General features: G+C 43.9%; 1 protein-coding gene across 1 annotated transcript in view; it reads left to right on the plus strand.

Annotated features, from left to right (window-relative positions):
• The window catches only part of PROM1 (prominin 1), an 89,742-nt gene that overhangs the window by 52,901 nt on the left and 20,109 nt on the right, over positions 1 to 16,732 (plus strand). The window contains exons 10-11 of the mRNA XM_085877912.1: positions 14,071 to 14,233; positions 14,492 to 14,644. Coding sequence (XP_085734038.1) covers positions 14,071 to 14,233; positions 14,492 to 14,644 — 316 coding nt within the window. The remainder of the gene's footprint in view (positions 1 to 14,070; positions 14,234 to 14,491; positions 14,645 to 16,732) is intronic.

Raw genomic sequence — 16,732 nt, forward strand, 5'->3', positions numbered from 1 at the left:
GATCGGGCGTATGGTCTGGCAGGCAGAATTTTTTTTTTGACAAGTGTTGTTTTTGTTATTTTGATTTTTTTTTTTTTTGAATATAGCTTACTTTGCTGTGCCTGGATGAGGTTGTTTTTTTTGTATACACTGTTGAGGCTCGTATGAGAACAAACACAGATTTGAGGGTTGAGGAGTAGCAACTAAAATGCAAATCCTACCCAGGTTCCTCCTGCTTATTTCATTGTTGCTTTTTGCTTGTTCGCGTTCCTTCTGATTTTTCCAATGCAGGACTGTACCTATTTGGTCTTGCATTTGATCTGGATTGAATTAATTTTAATCCCATTGGAATTCATTTGAATCGTAATGAAAAGCGTCATGGGTCAGGGTCAGGTGTCCAATCAAAGCAGGATGTCTTGGTACCCGATCACCACAACCAGCACTTCTCAAGTGGCAGTTCTAATTATGTCATATTAATTAACACACCAGTACACAATCACCACACAAACCAAGTCCTGGTGAGGGTCTGCAATCTCTGATTACTTTTTTTCTTTTGCTTCGAGAAGTATTGCTATATCTTCTTCTTCTTCTTTCGGCTGCTCCCGTTAGGGGTCGCCACAGCGGATCATCCGTATGATCCGCAAACTGATTTGGCACATGTTTTACGCCGGATGCCCTTCCTGACGCAACCCTGGTCGCCTCTTACGACACAGGGATATGGTACACCTATTTTTTTAACCGGGGTATACACCGGCCCAGTATACTGGTACTCATTTCGCCGACCTCGGAAGGATGACAGGCTGAGTCAACCCCCTGGTGTATTAATTCAGTGGCTCAACGGGGCTTGAACTCAGGACCTCTTGGATCCCAAGCCGCTGCCCTAACCACTGCGCCAACACCAGGCTGAAGTATTGCTACATACATACATACATATATATATATATATATATATATATATATATATATATATATATATATATATATATATATATATATATATATATATATATATATATATATATATATATATATATATTGTTGTGGTTACCAAATTCGCAAACCACCATTCAGGTCCCTTAGGTGAGATATCTCGGTAAGTATATGTGTAGTTAGGCCCAAACCCGTTGTCTAGTGGGAATACATGTCATTTATGCGTGCTGCGACTCTTCAGGATAGCCGTTTTTCTTTTACTATCTTTATTTTAGACCAACCGCCATGATTACCACCGCCAACCGCGTCTCAACAGTCATCACAACATCAACCACCCACCGCGGCGCCGCTTCACCACAACAGCCATGACCTTTACCGTCACACCTCGCAACCGTCGCATCGCCACCGTTCTTGCTCCGCTTGTGGGTACCGGTATTGGACTCGTGCAGGGCGCGCGCCGAACAGCGTGTACAAAACCACGGACTTTCCGCTCCAAAAACGGATCAAAAACGACTCACGCCCACTTTTGTTCCGTCCAATCGGTGAGCAAGGGGCGATTTGGCCCCGCCTCCAGGGCGTTGGAGGGCGGTCGCTATATGCAAATTCATGGATCAAAATGCATTCACGCCCACTTTTTCTCGGGCCAATGGGGAGCGAGGTGAAAGGTCGAAGGCAGGGGGTCAAAGGCGAAGCCACGGAGCTTATATAAGCGGCTGCGTTCGTCAGAAAAGGGTCGTCGTGTGCGTTGGAGTTGAGTGCAGTTGGGAAGTTCGCAGGAGGAAGAGTTCGGAGTTGGAGTCGGAGCGAAGAGGACGGAGCTGTGGAGAGGCGGCGGCGGCGAAGGCAGACGAGGGGGTGCTCGCGTCGGTGCCGGGAGCTGCACACCAGGGAGGCCGACGGCGCGACCTGGTCGAGGTGGAGACGCTCGTCGCGGGACCCGAAACAGAGTAAAAATCCTCCTTTCCCCGAGCATCAGCAACCCCCTCCTGTTTCCCCCCGCGCTGAGATAGTGCGACCAAGGGGGCCCCCTTCCCACCCCCTACCAGACACTGTCCGCGAGGCCCGCGGAGTTGAGGCACCACCGCCGCTCCGCGTCTCATCACCAGACGGGTAGGCCCGACACGGTCTCGGCCCCAGGCCCGCCTACCCCCTCATCCTGGAGGGTGGTTCTCTTTTCTTTTGCTTTGGGAATATGTGTTGTCGGCGCCGTCTGTGAAGTAAAATTGTATAAGTGTTGCCGTGTGCTCGGTAGTCGGATAGCTCTGCATTGTGTCTTCTCTTTTACATTTGCTTTTTGTGTAAAATTGCATTGTGTTTCTTCTTCTTTTCTATGTGCTTTTGGTGGAATTGTATATGTGTGCTTCCCGTTCATCGCGAATAAATGTGCTTTATGTTGAACTGTTTTCCCGCTTCGCTTCGTCATTTCTTTCATTGAATCCTCATCTTGCTTCACGTAAAGGGTTGGTAGTGGGCTGAATACGCCCGATAATTAATCGAACCGTCGAGGCCGACGATAACACCGCTCGGTTATCCCGATAGTACGGAACGGGTCGCTTAAGTGGCCCGTGTCCGAAGTCGACCTGCGGTGAGGTGCGATCGCCCGGTCTACCCTCCGTGTGGGTACTTAGGTAGGTCGAATTTGGCGAGCAACCCTATCCCACGCGGGGGCCGATTGGCTCGATCGCGGTGAGACCGAAAGGTCCACCCGTGACTGGTTCCCGGCGTTAGTCCGAGAGGGTCACGACTGGATTGTCCGTCCGGTGGGCGACGTGCCGCGATTCGAGTTACGTGGCCGTCAGCACGCCGGCGGGCGCGAATCCGTAACAAAATATATATATATATATATATATATATATATATATATATATATATATATATATATATATATATATATATATATATATATTACACTCCTTCCATATGCTTCTAAAGGGCACCTGCTGTCGTAGAATAATAAATGTTGTCGTTGGAACCTCTGCATTGAGCTACCATTCCTCCTTCTTAAATCCCACCTCCTTCAAATTCCCTTCTTTCCTTCCTTAAAGTCCCTGTAACGTCCATCTTGTATTCCCCATGTTCCCTGCCCCATCCCTTTCCCTTCCACAGATCTCCTAATGTCTCTGTTCCCCACTGTTTTGTCCTTCCCACTCCCACCCCTCTTGTCTGATGCCCCCTTGCTGTGCGTTGTGTGTTCGCCCTCATGCGAGCCTCGACAAGGTCTACAAAAACATGCGGAAAGATGGGCTTTTAAAATGGGCATCTTTGTGCTTAAACTGGCACAATTTTTTGTTCAAAATATATTGATTATTATCTTTCCAAAGCAATCATTTTAATGATCCTACTGGCAAATACAACCCGGCGCTTTGCTGACAGGAATATTAAGGGATGGGGGGGGGGGTAAGGAAGGAGAGAGGAGAGGGAGAGCAAGGATGGAGGAGGGGTGTGGCAGCTCGGGAGGGGTGAAGAAGGGGGTGGGGGGAGCGAAAAAGGGAGGGTGGGGAGAGCAATGCCTCACCAAACGTCACCATACACTCTGTGAGGAGAGGGGGAAATAGGTAGGGAAAGGGGGTTTGGGAGGAGGTAAGCATGAGGGAAAGCAGCGTGACTGGAAGACAATGTGGTGTGAGTGGAAAGGGAGATGAGGGGCGGGGAAGGGAAGGGTGATAAAACGTACCCAAACCACAACATTTTCTTTTTAACTGCCGAGTTCTATATAAAACCAGGCAGGAGCATTTAAAACTCAGGCTGCCTATCTGGCAAAGGCCTGCCTGCATGCAAGCATGCTCACACATGCAGCGACCTTTGCACCTCTCTGGTTGGCTCACTCTGAAATTGATTCGTACATGCTACAGTCTTCTCAACAGAGGAGGAACAGGGGGAGGAGGGAGGTGTAGGAGAGATAGGGAGAGGGGATGGAGGAGAGAGGAAAGGTCGGAGGGGGAGAGGGAGAGAGAAGAGGGGAGAAGGATTCCGGCAGATGTGACGGCCAGTTTAACATCCATCCGAGAGATTGCTCACATTGATGAATCACTCTGCCTGTGAAAGACCAGGATGAGAGTTTATAGCTGGATCAGGATTTGAACCTAGGCGAGACAGCTTAGAGCGAGCGTGCATACCTCTCAGCTATCCTGCTATGATGTGGCGATTCATTGCTTTGTAACTACTGAAAGCATTTTTTACTCATTGTAATGATATATCACTTATTTTGCCTTCTTAACGCCGGAGATTTCCACACGGACAATCGTGCCAGTGTATCGCCATGGAAGCAACCAGAGATTGAAGTTTGAAGAGTCAGAGTGCTCAAACCAGCACTCTGATGACACTGTTGAAGAAACTTTTAAAAACGAAACGTTAAAAAAAAATGTTTTAATGTATTTATCTATGCTGAAGTGATGGGTCGTATAATGAAAGGAAATCGTGCAAGAAGGGGAAATGTGGTGCAAAATAAAATTACACATTTTCAGCGAGCCAGTCAATGCCCGACGCACAGCATGACAATGCGGGGCCAACGCAGGCGAGTAGCTCCTGAGCTTTGTTCAAATCGATCAATGTGTGAATATTGTAGAGCACTTGCTAAGTGGCTTGAGCACTTTCCCTCTCTCTCAGCCTCAGCCCCTCTCTCTCAGCCTCTCCCTCTCTCTCAGACTCAGCCTCTCCCTCTCTCTCAGCCTCAGCCTCTCCCTCTCTCTCTCAGCCTCAGCCTCTCCCTCTCTCTCAGCCTCTCCCTCTCTCTCAGCCTCTCCCTCTCTCACAGCCTCAGCCCCTCTCTCTCAGCCTCAGCCCCTCTCTCTCAGCCTCAGCCCCTCTCTCTCAGCCTCTCCCTCTCTCAGCCTCTCCCTCTCTCTCAGCCTCTCCCTCTCTCTCAGCCTCAGCCTCCCTCTCTCTCAGCCTCAGCCTCTCTCTCTCTCTCTCTCTCTCTCTCTCTCTCTCTCTCTCTCTCTCTCTCTCTCTCTCTCTCTCTCTCTCAGCCTCTCAGCCTCTCAGCCTCTCAGCCTCTCAGCCTCTCAGTCTCTTCTCTCTCCCTCTCTCTCAGCCTCTCCCTCTCTCTCGGCCTCAGCCTCTCCCTCTCTCTGTCTCAGCCTCTCCCTCTCTCTCAGCCTCAGCCTCTACCTCTCTCTCAGCCTCAGCCTCTACCTCTCTCTCAGCCTCAGCCTCTCCCTCTCTCTCAGCCTCTCCCTCTCTCTCAGGCTCTCCCTCTCTCTCAGCCTCTCCCTCTCCCTCTCTCTCAGCCTCAGCCTCAGCCCCTCTCTCTCAGCCTCAGCCTCTCCCTCTCAGCCTCTCCCTCTCAGCCTCTCCCTCTCTCTCAGCCTCTCCCTCTCTCTCAGCCTCTCCCTCTCTCTCAGCCTCTTCCCCTCTCTCAGCCTCTCCCTCTCTCTCAGCCTCTCCCTCTCTCTCAGCCTCTCCCTCTCTCTCAGCCTCTCCCTCTCTCTCAGCCTCTCCCTCTCAAATGAACTTTTATTTTTAACCTCCATCTTCGAAGGTGGATGGTGGTTACTGTTTTCACCCCTTTCTGTTTGTTTGTTTGTTTGTGAACAGTATTACGGAAAAACTCCTCGACGGATTTCAACGAAACTTGGTGGGGGGGTTAAGTATGGTCCAAGGATCATGCTATTAAATTTTGGACTTGGTCCCCCCCCCCAAAAAAAAATTGTTAGAGAAATTTTTTTTTTTTTTTTGCATTTCTACATGTTTTAAGTGATTTCCAACCCCCCCAAAAAATTGTTACCCCCCCCCCAAAAGAAATTGTTAGAGAATTTTTTTTTGCATTTCTACAAGTTTTAATTGATTTCCAACCCCCCCAAAAAAAATTGTTACCCCCCCCAAAAAAGCAATTGTTAGAGAAAATAATTTTTTTTTTTGCATTTCTACATATTTTAAGTGATTTCCAACCCCCCCCAAAAAAAATTGTTTGAGAAATTTTTTTTTTGCATTTTTACATGTTTTAAGTGATTTCAGCCTGGTGTTGGCGCAGTGGTTCGGGCAGTGGCTTGGGATCCAAAAGGTTCTGAGTTCAAGCCCCGTCGGCCGCTGAATTAATACACCAGGGGGTTGACTCAGCCCGTCATCCTTCCGAGGTCGGCGAAATGAGTACCAGTATACTGGGCCGGCGTATACCCCGGTTAAAATAGGTGTACCATATCCCTGTGTCGGAAGAGGCGACCAGGGTTGCGTCAGGAAGGGCATCCGGCGTAAAACCTGCGCCAAATCACTATGCGGATCATACGGATGATCCGCTGTGGCGACCCCAAACGGGAGCAGCCGAAAGAAGAAGAAGAGATGTTTTAAGTGATTTCCAACCCCCCCCCCAAAAAAAAAATTGTAAGAGAAAAATAAATTTTTGCAACTTTTTTTTTCAACAAAATTTCGATTTTTTTTTTTGCATTTCTACATGTTACAAGTGATTTCCAACAAAAAACATGCCAAAACCAGAGGAGGAGCACTCGGGAGAGTGCAAAACCTCCACCGCCAATACTGCTGGGTCACTCAAGTGAACCTTGTATCTTATTCATTAAATATGATGTCAACAGTGCTGACAGAGTTATAGTTCTTTTCTCCAACATTTTTTTTTGGGGGGGGGGGGGTTGGAAATCACTTAAAACATGTAAAAATGCAAAAAAAAAAAATCGAAATTTTGTGGAAAAAAAAGTTGCAAAAATTTTTTTTTCTCTAACTTTTTTTTGGGGGGGTTGGAAATCACTTAAAACATGTAGAAATGCAAAAAAAAAATTTCCTTTTTTGGGGGGTAACATTTTTTGGGGGGGTTGGAAATCACTTAAAACATGTAGCAATGCAAAAAAAAGTTTTTTTTCTCTAACAATTTTTTTTTGTGGGGGGGGGGGGTTGGAGATCACTTAAAACATGTAGAAATGCAAAAAAAAAATTCTCTAACATGTTTTTTTTGGAAGGGGATTAACAATTTTTTGGGGGTTGGAAATCACTTAAAACATGTAGAAATACAAAAAAAAATTCTCTATTTTTGGGGGGGTAAACAAAAATTTTTTGGGGGGGGTGTTGGAAATCACTTAAAACATGTAGAAATGCAAAAAAAAAAACATTTTTTTTGCTCTAACAATTTTTTTTGGGGGGGGGGGGACCAAGTCCAAAATTTAATGGCATGATCCTTGGACCATATCTAACCCCCCCCCACCAAGTTTCGTCAAAATCCGTCAAGAAGTTTTGCCGTAATACTGTTCACAAACAAACAAACAAACAAACAAACAGAAAGGGGTGAAAACAGTAACCTCCATCCATCTTCGAAGATGGCGGAGGTTAACAAACAAACAAAGGGGTGAAAACAGTAACCTCCATCCATCTTCGAAGATGGCGGAGGTTAAAGAGGGGAAGCACTCGTGAGAGTGCAAAACCTCCGCAGCCAATACTGCTGGGTCACTCACGTGAACCTTATATCTTATTCATTAAATATGATGTCAACAGTGCTGACAGGGTTATAGTTCTTTTCTCCAACATTTTTTTTTGGGGGGGGGGGGGTTGGATATCACTTAAAACATGCAGAAATGCCCAATTTTTTTTCTTTTTTGGGGGGAAACAATTTTTTGGGGTGGGGGGTTGGAAATCACTTAAAATATGTAGAAATGCAAAAAAAAAAATATTTTCTCTTACAATTTTTTTGGGTTGGGGGGAGGGTGGAAATCACTTAAAACATGTAGAAATGCAAAAAAAAAGAAATCAAAATTTTGTTGAAAAAAAAGTTGCAAAAAATTTTTTCTCAATTTTTTTGGAGGGGGGTGGGGTTGGAAATCACTTAAAACATGTAGAAATGCAAAAAAAAAATTTTTCTCTTTTTTTTGGGGGGGGGTAACAATTTTTGGGGGTTGGAAATCACTTAAAACATGTAGAAATGAAAAAAAAAAATTCTCAAACTATTTTTGGGGGGGGGGGTAACAATTTTTTTTGGGGGGGGTTGGAAATCACTTAAAACATGTAGAAATGCAAAAAACAAAATTTTCTCTCACAATTTTTTTTGGGGGGGGGCAAGTCCAAAATTTAATGGCATGATCCTTGGACCATACCTAACCCCCCCCCCCCCACCAAGTTTCGTCAAAATCCGTCGAGTTTTTCCAGAATACTGTTCACAAACAAACAAACAAACAAACAGAAAGGGGTGAAAACATTCACCTCCATCCATCTTCGAAGACGGCGGAGGTTAAAAATTGTTAGAGAAAAGAATTTTTTTTTGCATTTCTACATATTTTAAGTGATTTCCAACCCCCTCCCACCCAGAAAAATTGTTTGAGAAAATTTTTTTATTTTTTTTTGCATTTTTACATGTTTTAAGTTATTTCCAATCACCAAAAAAATTGTTAACCCCCCCCCCAAAAAAAAGATATTTTTTTTTTTTGCATTTCTACATGTTCAGTGATTTCCAAACCCCCCCCCCCAAAAAAAATTGTAAGAGAGAAAAAAATTTTTGCAACTTTTTTTTCAACAAAATTTCAATTTTTTATGAGGGGGGGGGAATTTAATGGCATGATTCTTGGACCATACCTAATCCCCCCCCCCCCCCCGACCAAGTTTCGTCGAAATCCGTCGAGGAGATTTTCCGTAATACTGTTCACAAACAAACAAACAAACAAGCAGTCATAGACTGGTACTTACGAAATCGTCAACTTGACCACTGACCTTGTCTAATAAAAGCTGTCTCTAAGGAAGGTAGCGACGCTAACCAGAAGTTTCTACGATTATTCTGAACCACACCATTAAAAATCGAATGTTTTGGATGTTTGACATCACTGTGACCTTGACCTTTGACCGATTTTGACCAAAATCTAATCAGCACTAGCCATCACCGTCCTGAATCATGTGGTGTAATTTGACATTGGTCGCTTCTTCCTTTCTCGAGTTATCTGTACCAAACCATCAAAAATCAAATATTTGACCTCACTGTGACCTTGACCTTTGACCGATTTTGACCAAAATCTAATCAGCACTAGCCATCACCCTCCTGAATCATGTGGTGTAATTTGACATTGGTCACTTCTTCCTTTCTCGAGTTATCTGTACCAAACCATCAAAAATCGAATATTTGACCTCACTGTGACCTTGACCATTGACCGATTTTGACCAAAATCTAATCAGCACTAGCCAACACACTCATGAATCACGTGGTGTAATTTGACATTGGTAGCTTCTTCCGTTCTCGAGTTGTCGTGCCTACAAACAAACAAACAAACAAACAAGCAGTCATAGACTGGTACTTACGAAATTGTCAACTTGACCTCTGACCTTATCTAATAAAAGCTCTCTCTTGAGAAGGTAGCGACACAAACCAGAAGTTTCTACGATGATTCTGTACCAAACCATCAAAAATCGAATGTTTTGGATGTTTGACCTCACTGTGACCTTGACCTTTAACCGATTTTGATCAAAATCTAATCAGCGCTAGCCACCACCCTCCTGAATCACATGGTGTAATTTGACATTGGAAGCTTCTTCCGTTCTCGAGTTATCATTTTTTGGATGTTTGACCTCACTGTGACCTTGACCTTTGACCGATTTTGACCAAAATCTAATCAGCTCGAGACATCAGCCTCCTGAATCACGTGTTGTAATTTGACATTGGTAGCTTCTTCCGTTCTCGAGTTATCTGTATCAAACCATCAAAAATCGAATATTTGACCTCACCGTGACCTTGACCTTTGACCGATTTTGACCAAAATCTAATCTGCATTAGCCATCACCCTCCTGAATCACGTGGTGTAATTTGACATTGGAAGCTTCTTCCGTTCTCGAGTTATCATTTTTTGGATGTTTGACCTCACTGTGACCTTGACCTTTGACCGATTTTGACCAAAATCTAATCAGCTTGAGACATCAGCCTCCTGAATCACGTGTTGTAATTTGACATTGGGAGCTTCTTCCGTTCTCGAGTTATCTGTACCAAACCATCAAAAATCGAATATTTGACCTCACCGTGACCTTGACCTTTGACCGATTTTGACCAAAATCGAATCTGCATTAGCCATCACCCTCCTGAATCACGTGGTGTAATTTGACATTGGAAGCTTCTTCCGTTCTCGAGTTATCATTTTTTGGATGTTTGACCTCACTGTGACCTTGACCTTTGACCGATTTTGACCAAAATCTAATCTGCATTAGCCATCACCCTCCTGAATCACGTGGTGTAATTTGACATTGGTAGCTTCTTCCGTTCTCGAGTTATCGTGCCTACAACCAAACAAACAAACAAACAAATAGAAACGGAACGCATCAATATACTTACGAAATCTTTAGATTTCGTAAGTAACAAACAAACAGAAACGGAAGGCATCAATATACTTACGAAATCTTTAGATTTCGTAAGTAACAAACAAACAGAAAGGGGTGAAAACAGTAACCTCCATCCATCTTCGAAGATGGCGGAGGTTAATTATAATTGCGGCTGATTTTGGAACTTCAGGTGGATATACCCACGTAAAATCAATTTCTGTCTCAAGGAATCTAATTATGACGAATGAATTGAGTATGTAAAAGGGAAAGTTGCAAACTCACTCTGTGAGCACTGTTGACGTCAAATTGAATGAATAGGATATCAGGTTCACTTGAGTGACCTAGCAGTATTGGCGGCGGAGGTTTTGCACTCTACCGAGTGCTCCCCTCTAGTTTATCTGTTGTTTTATTTTATTTTCCTGGGTGAGCAACGATTGTCCAATTAAAGGCAATATTCAAGGTTGAAAGCTTGGGTGATATCACATTTCCATTGTGTGGCACACCTGTGCTAATATAGCCAGGTAGCTCCTCTTCTTTTTCTCCCTTTTTTTTCTTTTCTTCTTTTTTCCTTTTCTTCACTTTCTCTCTTCTTTTTTTTCTCACCCCCTCCTTTTTCTTCTTTTTTTCTCCCTTTTTAATTTTTTCCTCTTTTCTCTGCCTTCTATGGCTGTGTGAAGCATTGTTTTGCTGGGTGTGCAGCTGTGCCACTGATGCAGTTCCCCCTCATGGATGCCACAGATCCCTGGAGCTTTACCCCATTTCAACCGGTTCACCACAGCCTGTGTTTCCACAAATGAAGGTGGACCACAGTGGATTTAAAGGTCAGCAACAGTGATTGTAACACCCCTGACGTCCAACACGACAGTGGATCAGCCTGGTACAACCGCTAAAAGCAACCGGCCCAGCGGGCCGCTGTCAAGAACCCACTACCCTCTGCTCTAACTGCAGTGCACTGATGGATGGGCATGGATGAACGCAATGTGCAAATTCCCCTGCAAGCAGGACAAGAATCACTTGACCACAGGTGATGTTCTCCCGCCTCACAGATTCCTCGCACATAGGCCTCCTTGTCCACCCTTGGCGCACGTGCAGTTTTACGCCTCAACTCCCTGAACAGCTCAGCTCAGCTCAGCCATTCAGCCTGGCCCTGCGACTCTGGTCAACGGTATCCAGTGTCCCTTGAGAGACAAAATTCTTCTTCGTCTTACGGTGAGTTCCAAGACATCCACCGGCAACATCAAAGATGGTGGTCTTGAAGGCATTCGACAACTCTTTAGGATCTCCCAAAGCACCTTGAACCCCAAAATCTCCATTCAACTTGTTCGCAAACTCCTCAGCTACCCTCTCATCTTAAGCTTGCCAACATCCAGCCTCGGCTGGGATGGTACCATTCTCCTGGATTTAAGGTACAACTTAAGAGTTGTGACAACAAGCCAGTGGTCAGTATTGAGAAACTGAGCACTCCGGTAGCCCATGAAGTTCTGGATCATCCTCCAGCGACCATCAACGAGGACGTGGTCACTATCCTTTGCCACACTGCCAGCATTGGAATACCAAGTCCATTGATGAGCTTGTGGGTGCTGAAAGCATGAACCGGCCACCCGAAGTCCATGACTTCTTGCAAGTCAAGGAACTTCGTGCTATTCAGGTTCACAGTTCCAGACCCATGGGGACCAACATACGTCTCATAACTATCCCTATCAGTTCTAGTCGATGCATTGAAATCTCCCAAGATGAGAACTGTATCTTGCCTGGGACACTGATCAACCACAGATTCGAGTGTGGCATCGAATGCGTCCTTCACGGTGAGATCACTTGCCTCAGTCGGAGCATATACAGAGACCAGGGAAATGACACCCAAAGAGTGACGAATCCTTAGTCTCATAATACGCTCGTTGACCAGTGTTACCTCAATTATCATTGGAGTCAGCTTATTGGACACAGCTACAGCAACCCCTTAGGCATGGTAACCATCAGAGCAACCAGACCAATAGTAGGTGCAACCACCTGCCATGATCTCGCTGCAATCCGGTCTCGGAATCTCAGAGAGTGCTGCAATACCGATGTCCAAACGCGTGAGCTCAGATGATAACAGAGACGGGTGATCATCCTCTCTTAGGGATAGGACATTCCAGGCACCCACCCGAAGGGACCACCTCAGGTTAACCCAGGGAGACCGCCGTCTGGTGGACGACACCTCGGCACCACTCCGACACACTCTCCCGCAATCTGATCCGGCAAAGTTACCCTGTGGTTTCCCTCCTATCATCAAAGATTGGGGGTCCTGAAGGCTTTGTCTCAATCCCGTCATCTGGTGAGCAACCCTGCGAAGTGAAGCTGCACAGGAGGTACTCCCAAGGAGGGGGTTTTCAGATTTTTTTTTTATGCTTCGAGAATGTTTTGTGGAATGAAGGGTTTTCCAGTGGCCAGAGTGCAAATACTGCCACCAACCTCTTCATAAGAAGTAACCCAACTGCAGGAGGACATCCGCAGACACAGTTGGGCACTAGAGATGCATGGCCGTTGGCTCACAAGGAGCTCCTCTGCCCTTTGACAGGTTTTTTAATCCTGCTGGGTATCCATATCCAAACACCCTCCTCACCAGAGAACCTGGTGGGGGAGACGGTTTAGTCGCTGACAACCTGACCATGGAACAGGTTAGTTCAGGTTTACATGATACCTGAAGCAAGTCACAGATCTCATAGTTTGATGGCAGTTAAGATGTCTCTCTTGATGGAAGTTTAGATGTCTCTCTTAAGGTGGATTATGTGGACGAGCAGTAACAGCATCAACGTTGCGCGATTTATCCATCCCTTCCGACCACCTACCTCACCCCCATTCCTTTTCTCTCATCACTTATGTAAAGACTTTGAAGCATTTCAATGTGTGCTTCGTATATAAGCAGATTAAGGAGGATGCGAGGTTGATCACTCCAAGTATTTGTCAAAGCGTCTTTATTTGCATGTTGACAGAAAAAAAAGACAGGATCTGTTTGCTATGGTGTGTTGCTTCCCGGAGAGTTGCAGGCAGGCTTATTTGAAGTCGGAGCTCAAATGAATGGATCTCCCTTCTCAGGGCCTCCAGTATTTTGTACGTCAGCCTTCTGCTTTTCCAAAGAGCATTACATCTTATGTTCATCCTGCCGTGCCTTTCCTCACTATTTAAATGAGTTCAAATTGGTTTCAAATGTCCTGTCTCACTGCACAATCGGGTCAACTCACAATTATCGGGAAGTCATCTGGACTTTAATCTGATGAATGAATGTACCATGGGAGGCAAAACCTCTCTCCTCCTCAGACTCTCCAATAGGTTACCACCCTCCTGCTGTGTGTACGAGGGCCATTTATCCGAACAAGTTGCTTGGTATCGGCGATGAAACACAAACGTTAATGATCCTTCATTGTAATCAGAAAGAATGAGTGTGTTGTGATGTGAGTGTGTCATTCGTAGAACGTTTTGCGAGTGTGCTCAAACTATTTTGACGTGTCCCATAAAAAGTGAGTTTTGAATGTTTCAATTTTTTTGTTTTTCGTCCATTGATTATAGTTGGCGCAGTTAGAAAGAGTTGCTCAAGCTTTGGGTTGTAATCTTTTTCGTCTTCCTCTTCCTCCTATTTTTCCAGGTTTATTTATCTCCAGCAAATTTATCTCCGTTCGGTGGAGAACGAAGTATTGCACAGTGGAAGAACCGTCGTAAGACTAAGTCCACAGTTATCGTTTTTAGGACGTTTTCAAACATTTCCTGGTTATTAAGCAGTTTGAATTGGTCTTTTGAATGATGCCGATCTCAATAGCCACAGGACGAAGAATAAAAATGTTCTAAACATTTTTAAACTCACATTTTCTTGAACAACCCGACATTATAATCCACATTTGTGGTTGGTTTAACTTGCCAAGACCTGAGGTTGACGTGTCTAATCTTTGTCATTCACAGATGCTTCCTTAACATTGGATGGCATCAAGGTGCAAGTGGAAGGCTTCAGTGCTCATCTCAACTTCTTTAATTCGATGAACAGCACCTTGAGTTCGTATTTGAACGTTATTGATGACAACGAAGGAGATTCATGGAAGATGTACAAGTCTTACGAATTTTATCGGTGAGTTTACCATCAGCTTCCATTCCACCATATGTCATGAACATTGATTGCTTCCATTGTAGAGGGAGGAAGTGAATACCTGGCCAAGACAAAACAATATTGGAACTTTAATGATCATTGTTTATTTATTATTATCACTTAAAAAAAAAGAAGCACACCTGCGCTATGACTGCACCTGTGTTCAGGACTCGCATACAACTTGAAAATGAGTGTGTGTGTGTCTGTGTGTTTGTGTCCCCGTGTCGTGCCTGTTTGCAGCTGGATTGTTGCTTTGGTGATATGTTGCATCATCTTCTTCATCGTGCTTCTGATAATTCTGGGTATCCTCTTTGGCCTGTGTGGTACCAGCAACAAGGCAACACCAACATCACGGGGATGCGTCTCTCACAGTGGTGGCAACTTCCTCATGGCGTACGTTACTTCGTTACCTCTGCCACCGCAGGTGGACGGAGGTTATGCTTTCACCCCTGTCTGTCTGTTTGTGAGCAGGATATTTCAAAATGTTATGGACGGATTCCAACGAAATTTGGTGGACAGGTTGAGCGTGTGACAAGGACAAATTGATTCGATTTTGGTAAAGATCCGGATGTGGATCTGAGGATTTTTTTTAATTTTTAAAGTTTTTTTTTTTTCACCATTGAGAGATGGTGCCAAAAACGATATATAATATGATATTTCAAGAAGTTGTGGACGAGTTTGACAAAATATGGTGGATGAGTTGGGTCGGTGACTAGAACAAGCCAATTCGATTTTGGTTAAGAGGCCGGATCTGCATCCGCACATCAGTGGAGTACAAAACAAACTGTTCAGCCCGGCTGAGGTATTCGCTCTACCGAATGCTGTTCTCGTCTTGTAATGTAATACCTGGAGTCTACTCTCAAGCTTTGATCGAGTTTGGAGAAGGACCAAGTGTCGAGTCTCAGTTCTTGAGAATCGTACCATAGTTTAATTATTTAAACTTATTGCTTATTACCTGTCTCCTCACCTCCAACCCTCACTTAATCTTCACACCTTCATCGGATTTAATCCGTACTCGGCCCCATGACCCAACACCCAACTCTTGTTCTTCTTCCCCAATTTCAAATTAGAATGCATGCTGTTGACTGTATGAAAACAAGTGCATGTAATATATATATATATATATATATATATATATATATATATATATATATATATATATATATATATATATATATTATTGTTTACTAGACGACCCGTGAGCCTGTCGGGTTCCCGTTGTGACAGCGGTTGATGAAAAAAAAATCATTTCAAGAAAAAAAAGGTAGCTCCAGCGAACTTTTCCGCTGATAGTCTAGGCGATAGGTGCAAAATACAGCGAGAATTGCTCAGTAAGTGATAAAAGCATGAGACTTGGCACAATTATTCTTCAACCCATACTGTTCATTTTCAAGGGTGGAGCCATTGAATACAACATTTCCTTAGCAACGGTTGCTACGTAACAAATTTACCCGAGCAACAGGCTTTTTAAGCCTATTTACTACATTCGGAAAGGTTGGTGCTATGTTACAGAACATCAGAACTATGAGTAGACATGTTTTAAAGACAATTAGTGTCATCAGAAAACAACACAACAATTAGTGTCACCACAAAACAAATTAGCATTTGTTTTGTTGCTAGGTAATGGATAAACAATACCAACTGTCTATATATTTATCCTTTATTTGTAAATGATTCTTCTACTTCACATTGCCTAATGGCCGACAGAAGAGGAATGTTTTGGGTAAATAATAATAATAAATAATGTTGGTAAATAACTTTTACCAAACTTCAAGTAACAGGATTTATGCCACTTTGCATTCTGTTCCTTAAATTTGGACTCCACACCATTTCCATGGTCCAATCATGTGACATCTATTTGTACTGGCATGCAGTGGAGTTCATTAAATTGAAGGATGTTCTTAGCTATGGTTTTATAACCTGCATCAGTGGGACATGTCAATTGTTCTTTGCTGTCTACCTGACAAAGGACACATTTAGACCAGTTAGTTGTCAGGTTATCTGAAGGCGAGGGGCTTGCAATTTTTAAGCATGCAGGGGTAGGATAGTTGACCATTACCATATTGTCCACCACCAAATAGAAGCTATACATACCTGCACAGAAAAAAAAACAAAATTCAGGGATATGATTGAATAAATAATCAACAGGAGCATGCATTCATTGTTTATTATTATTGTCCTCCACAAATAGGCAAAAATAAGTGAGAGGGGAATGCTCAGATGGTGATACAAACAGGGAAATACGTTGCCTCACAACCATTTTAAGCCTTTTGCAGTTGACAATTGCACTAGGGTGATGTAAATATGACAGGTAAAGTTATAGATAATAAAATACGTTGTAATTGATAAGTAAAATTGCTCTGCAGGCATCTTTTGTGCTGGTTGCTAAGGAAAATATGTTGCCCAGCAACTGAAATTAAGCCTTGTGTTGTTGACAATTGCTCCAAATTGATGTTTATATGAAAATTGAAGTTGTAGATA

Source organism: Eptatretus burgeri, chromosome 1 (assembly GCF_056783735.1).
Source record: "Eptatretus burgeri isolate ZD-2024b chromosome 1, Ebu_testis_v1, whole genome shotgun sequence".
In the NCBI taxonomy this organism is placed as follows: Eukaryota; Metazoa; Chordata; class Myxini; order Myxiniformes; family Myxinidae; genus Eptatretus; species Eptatretus burgeri.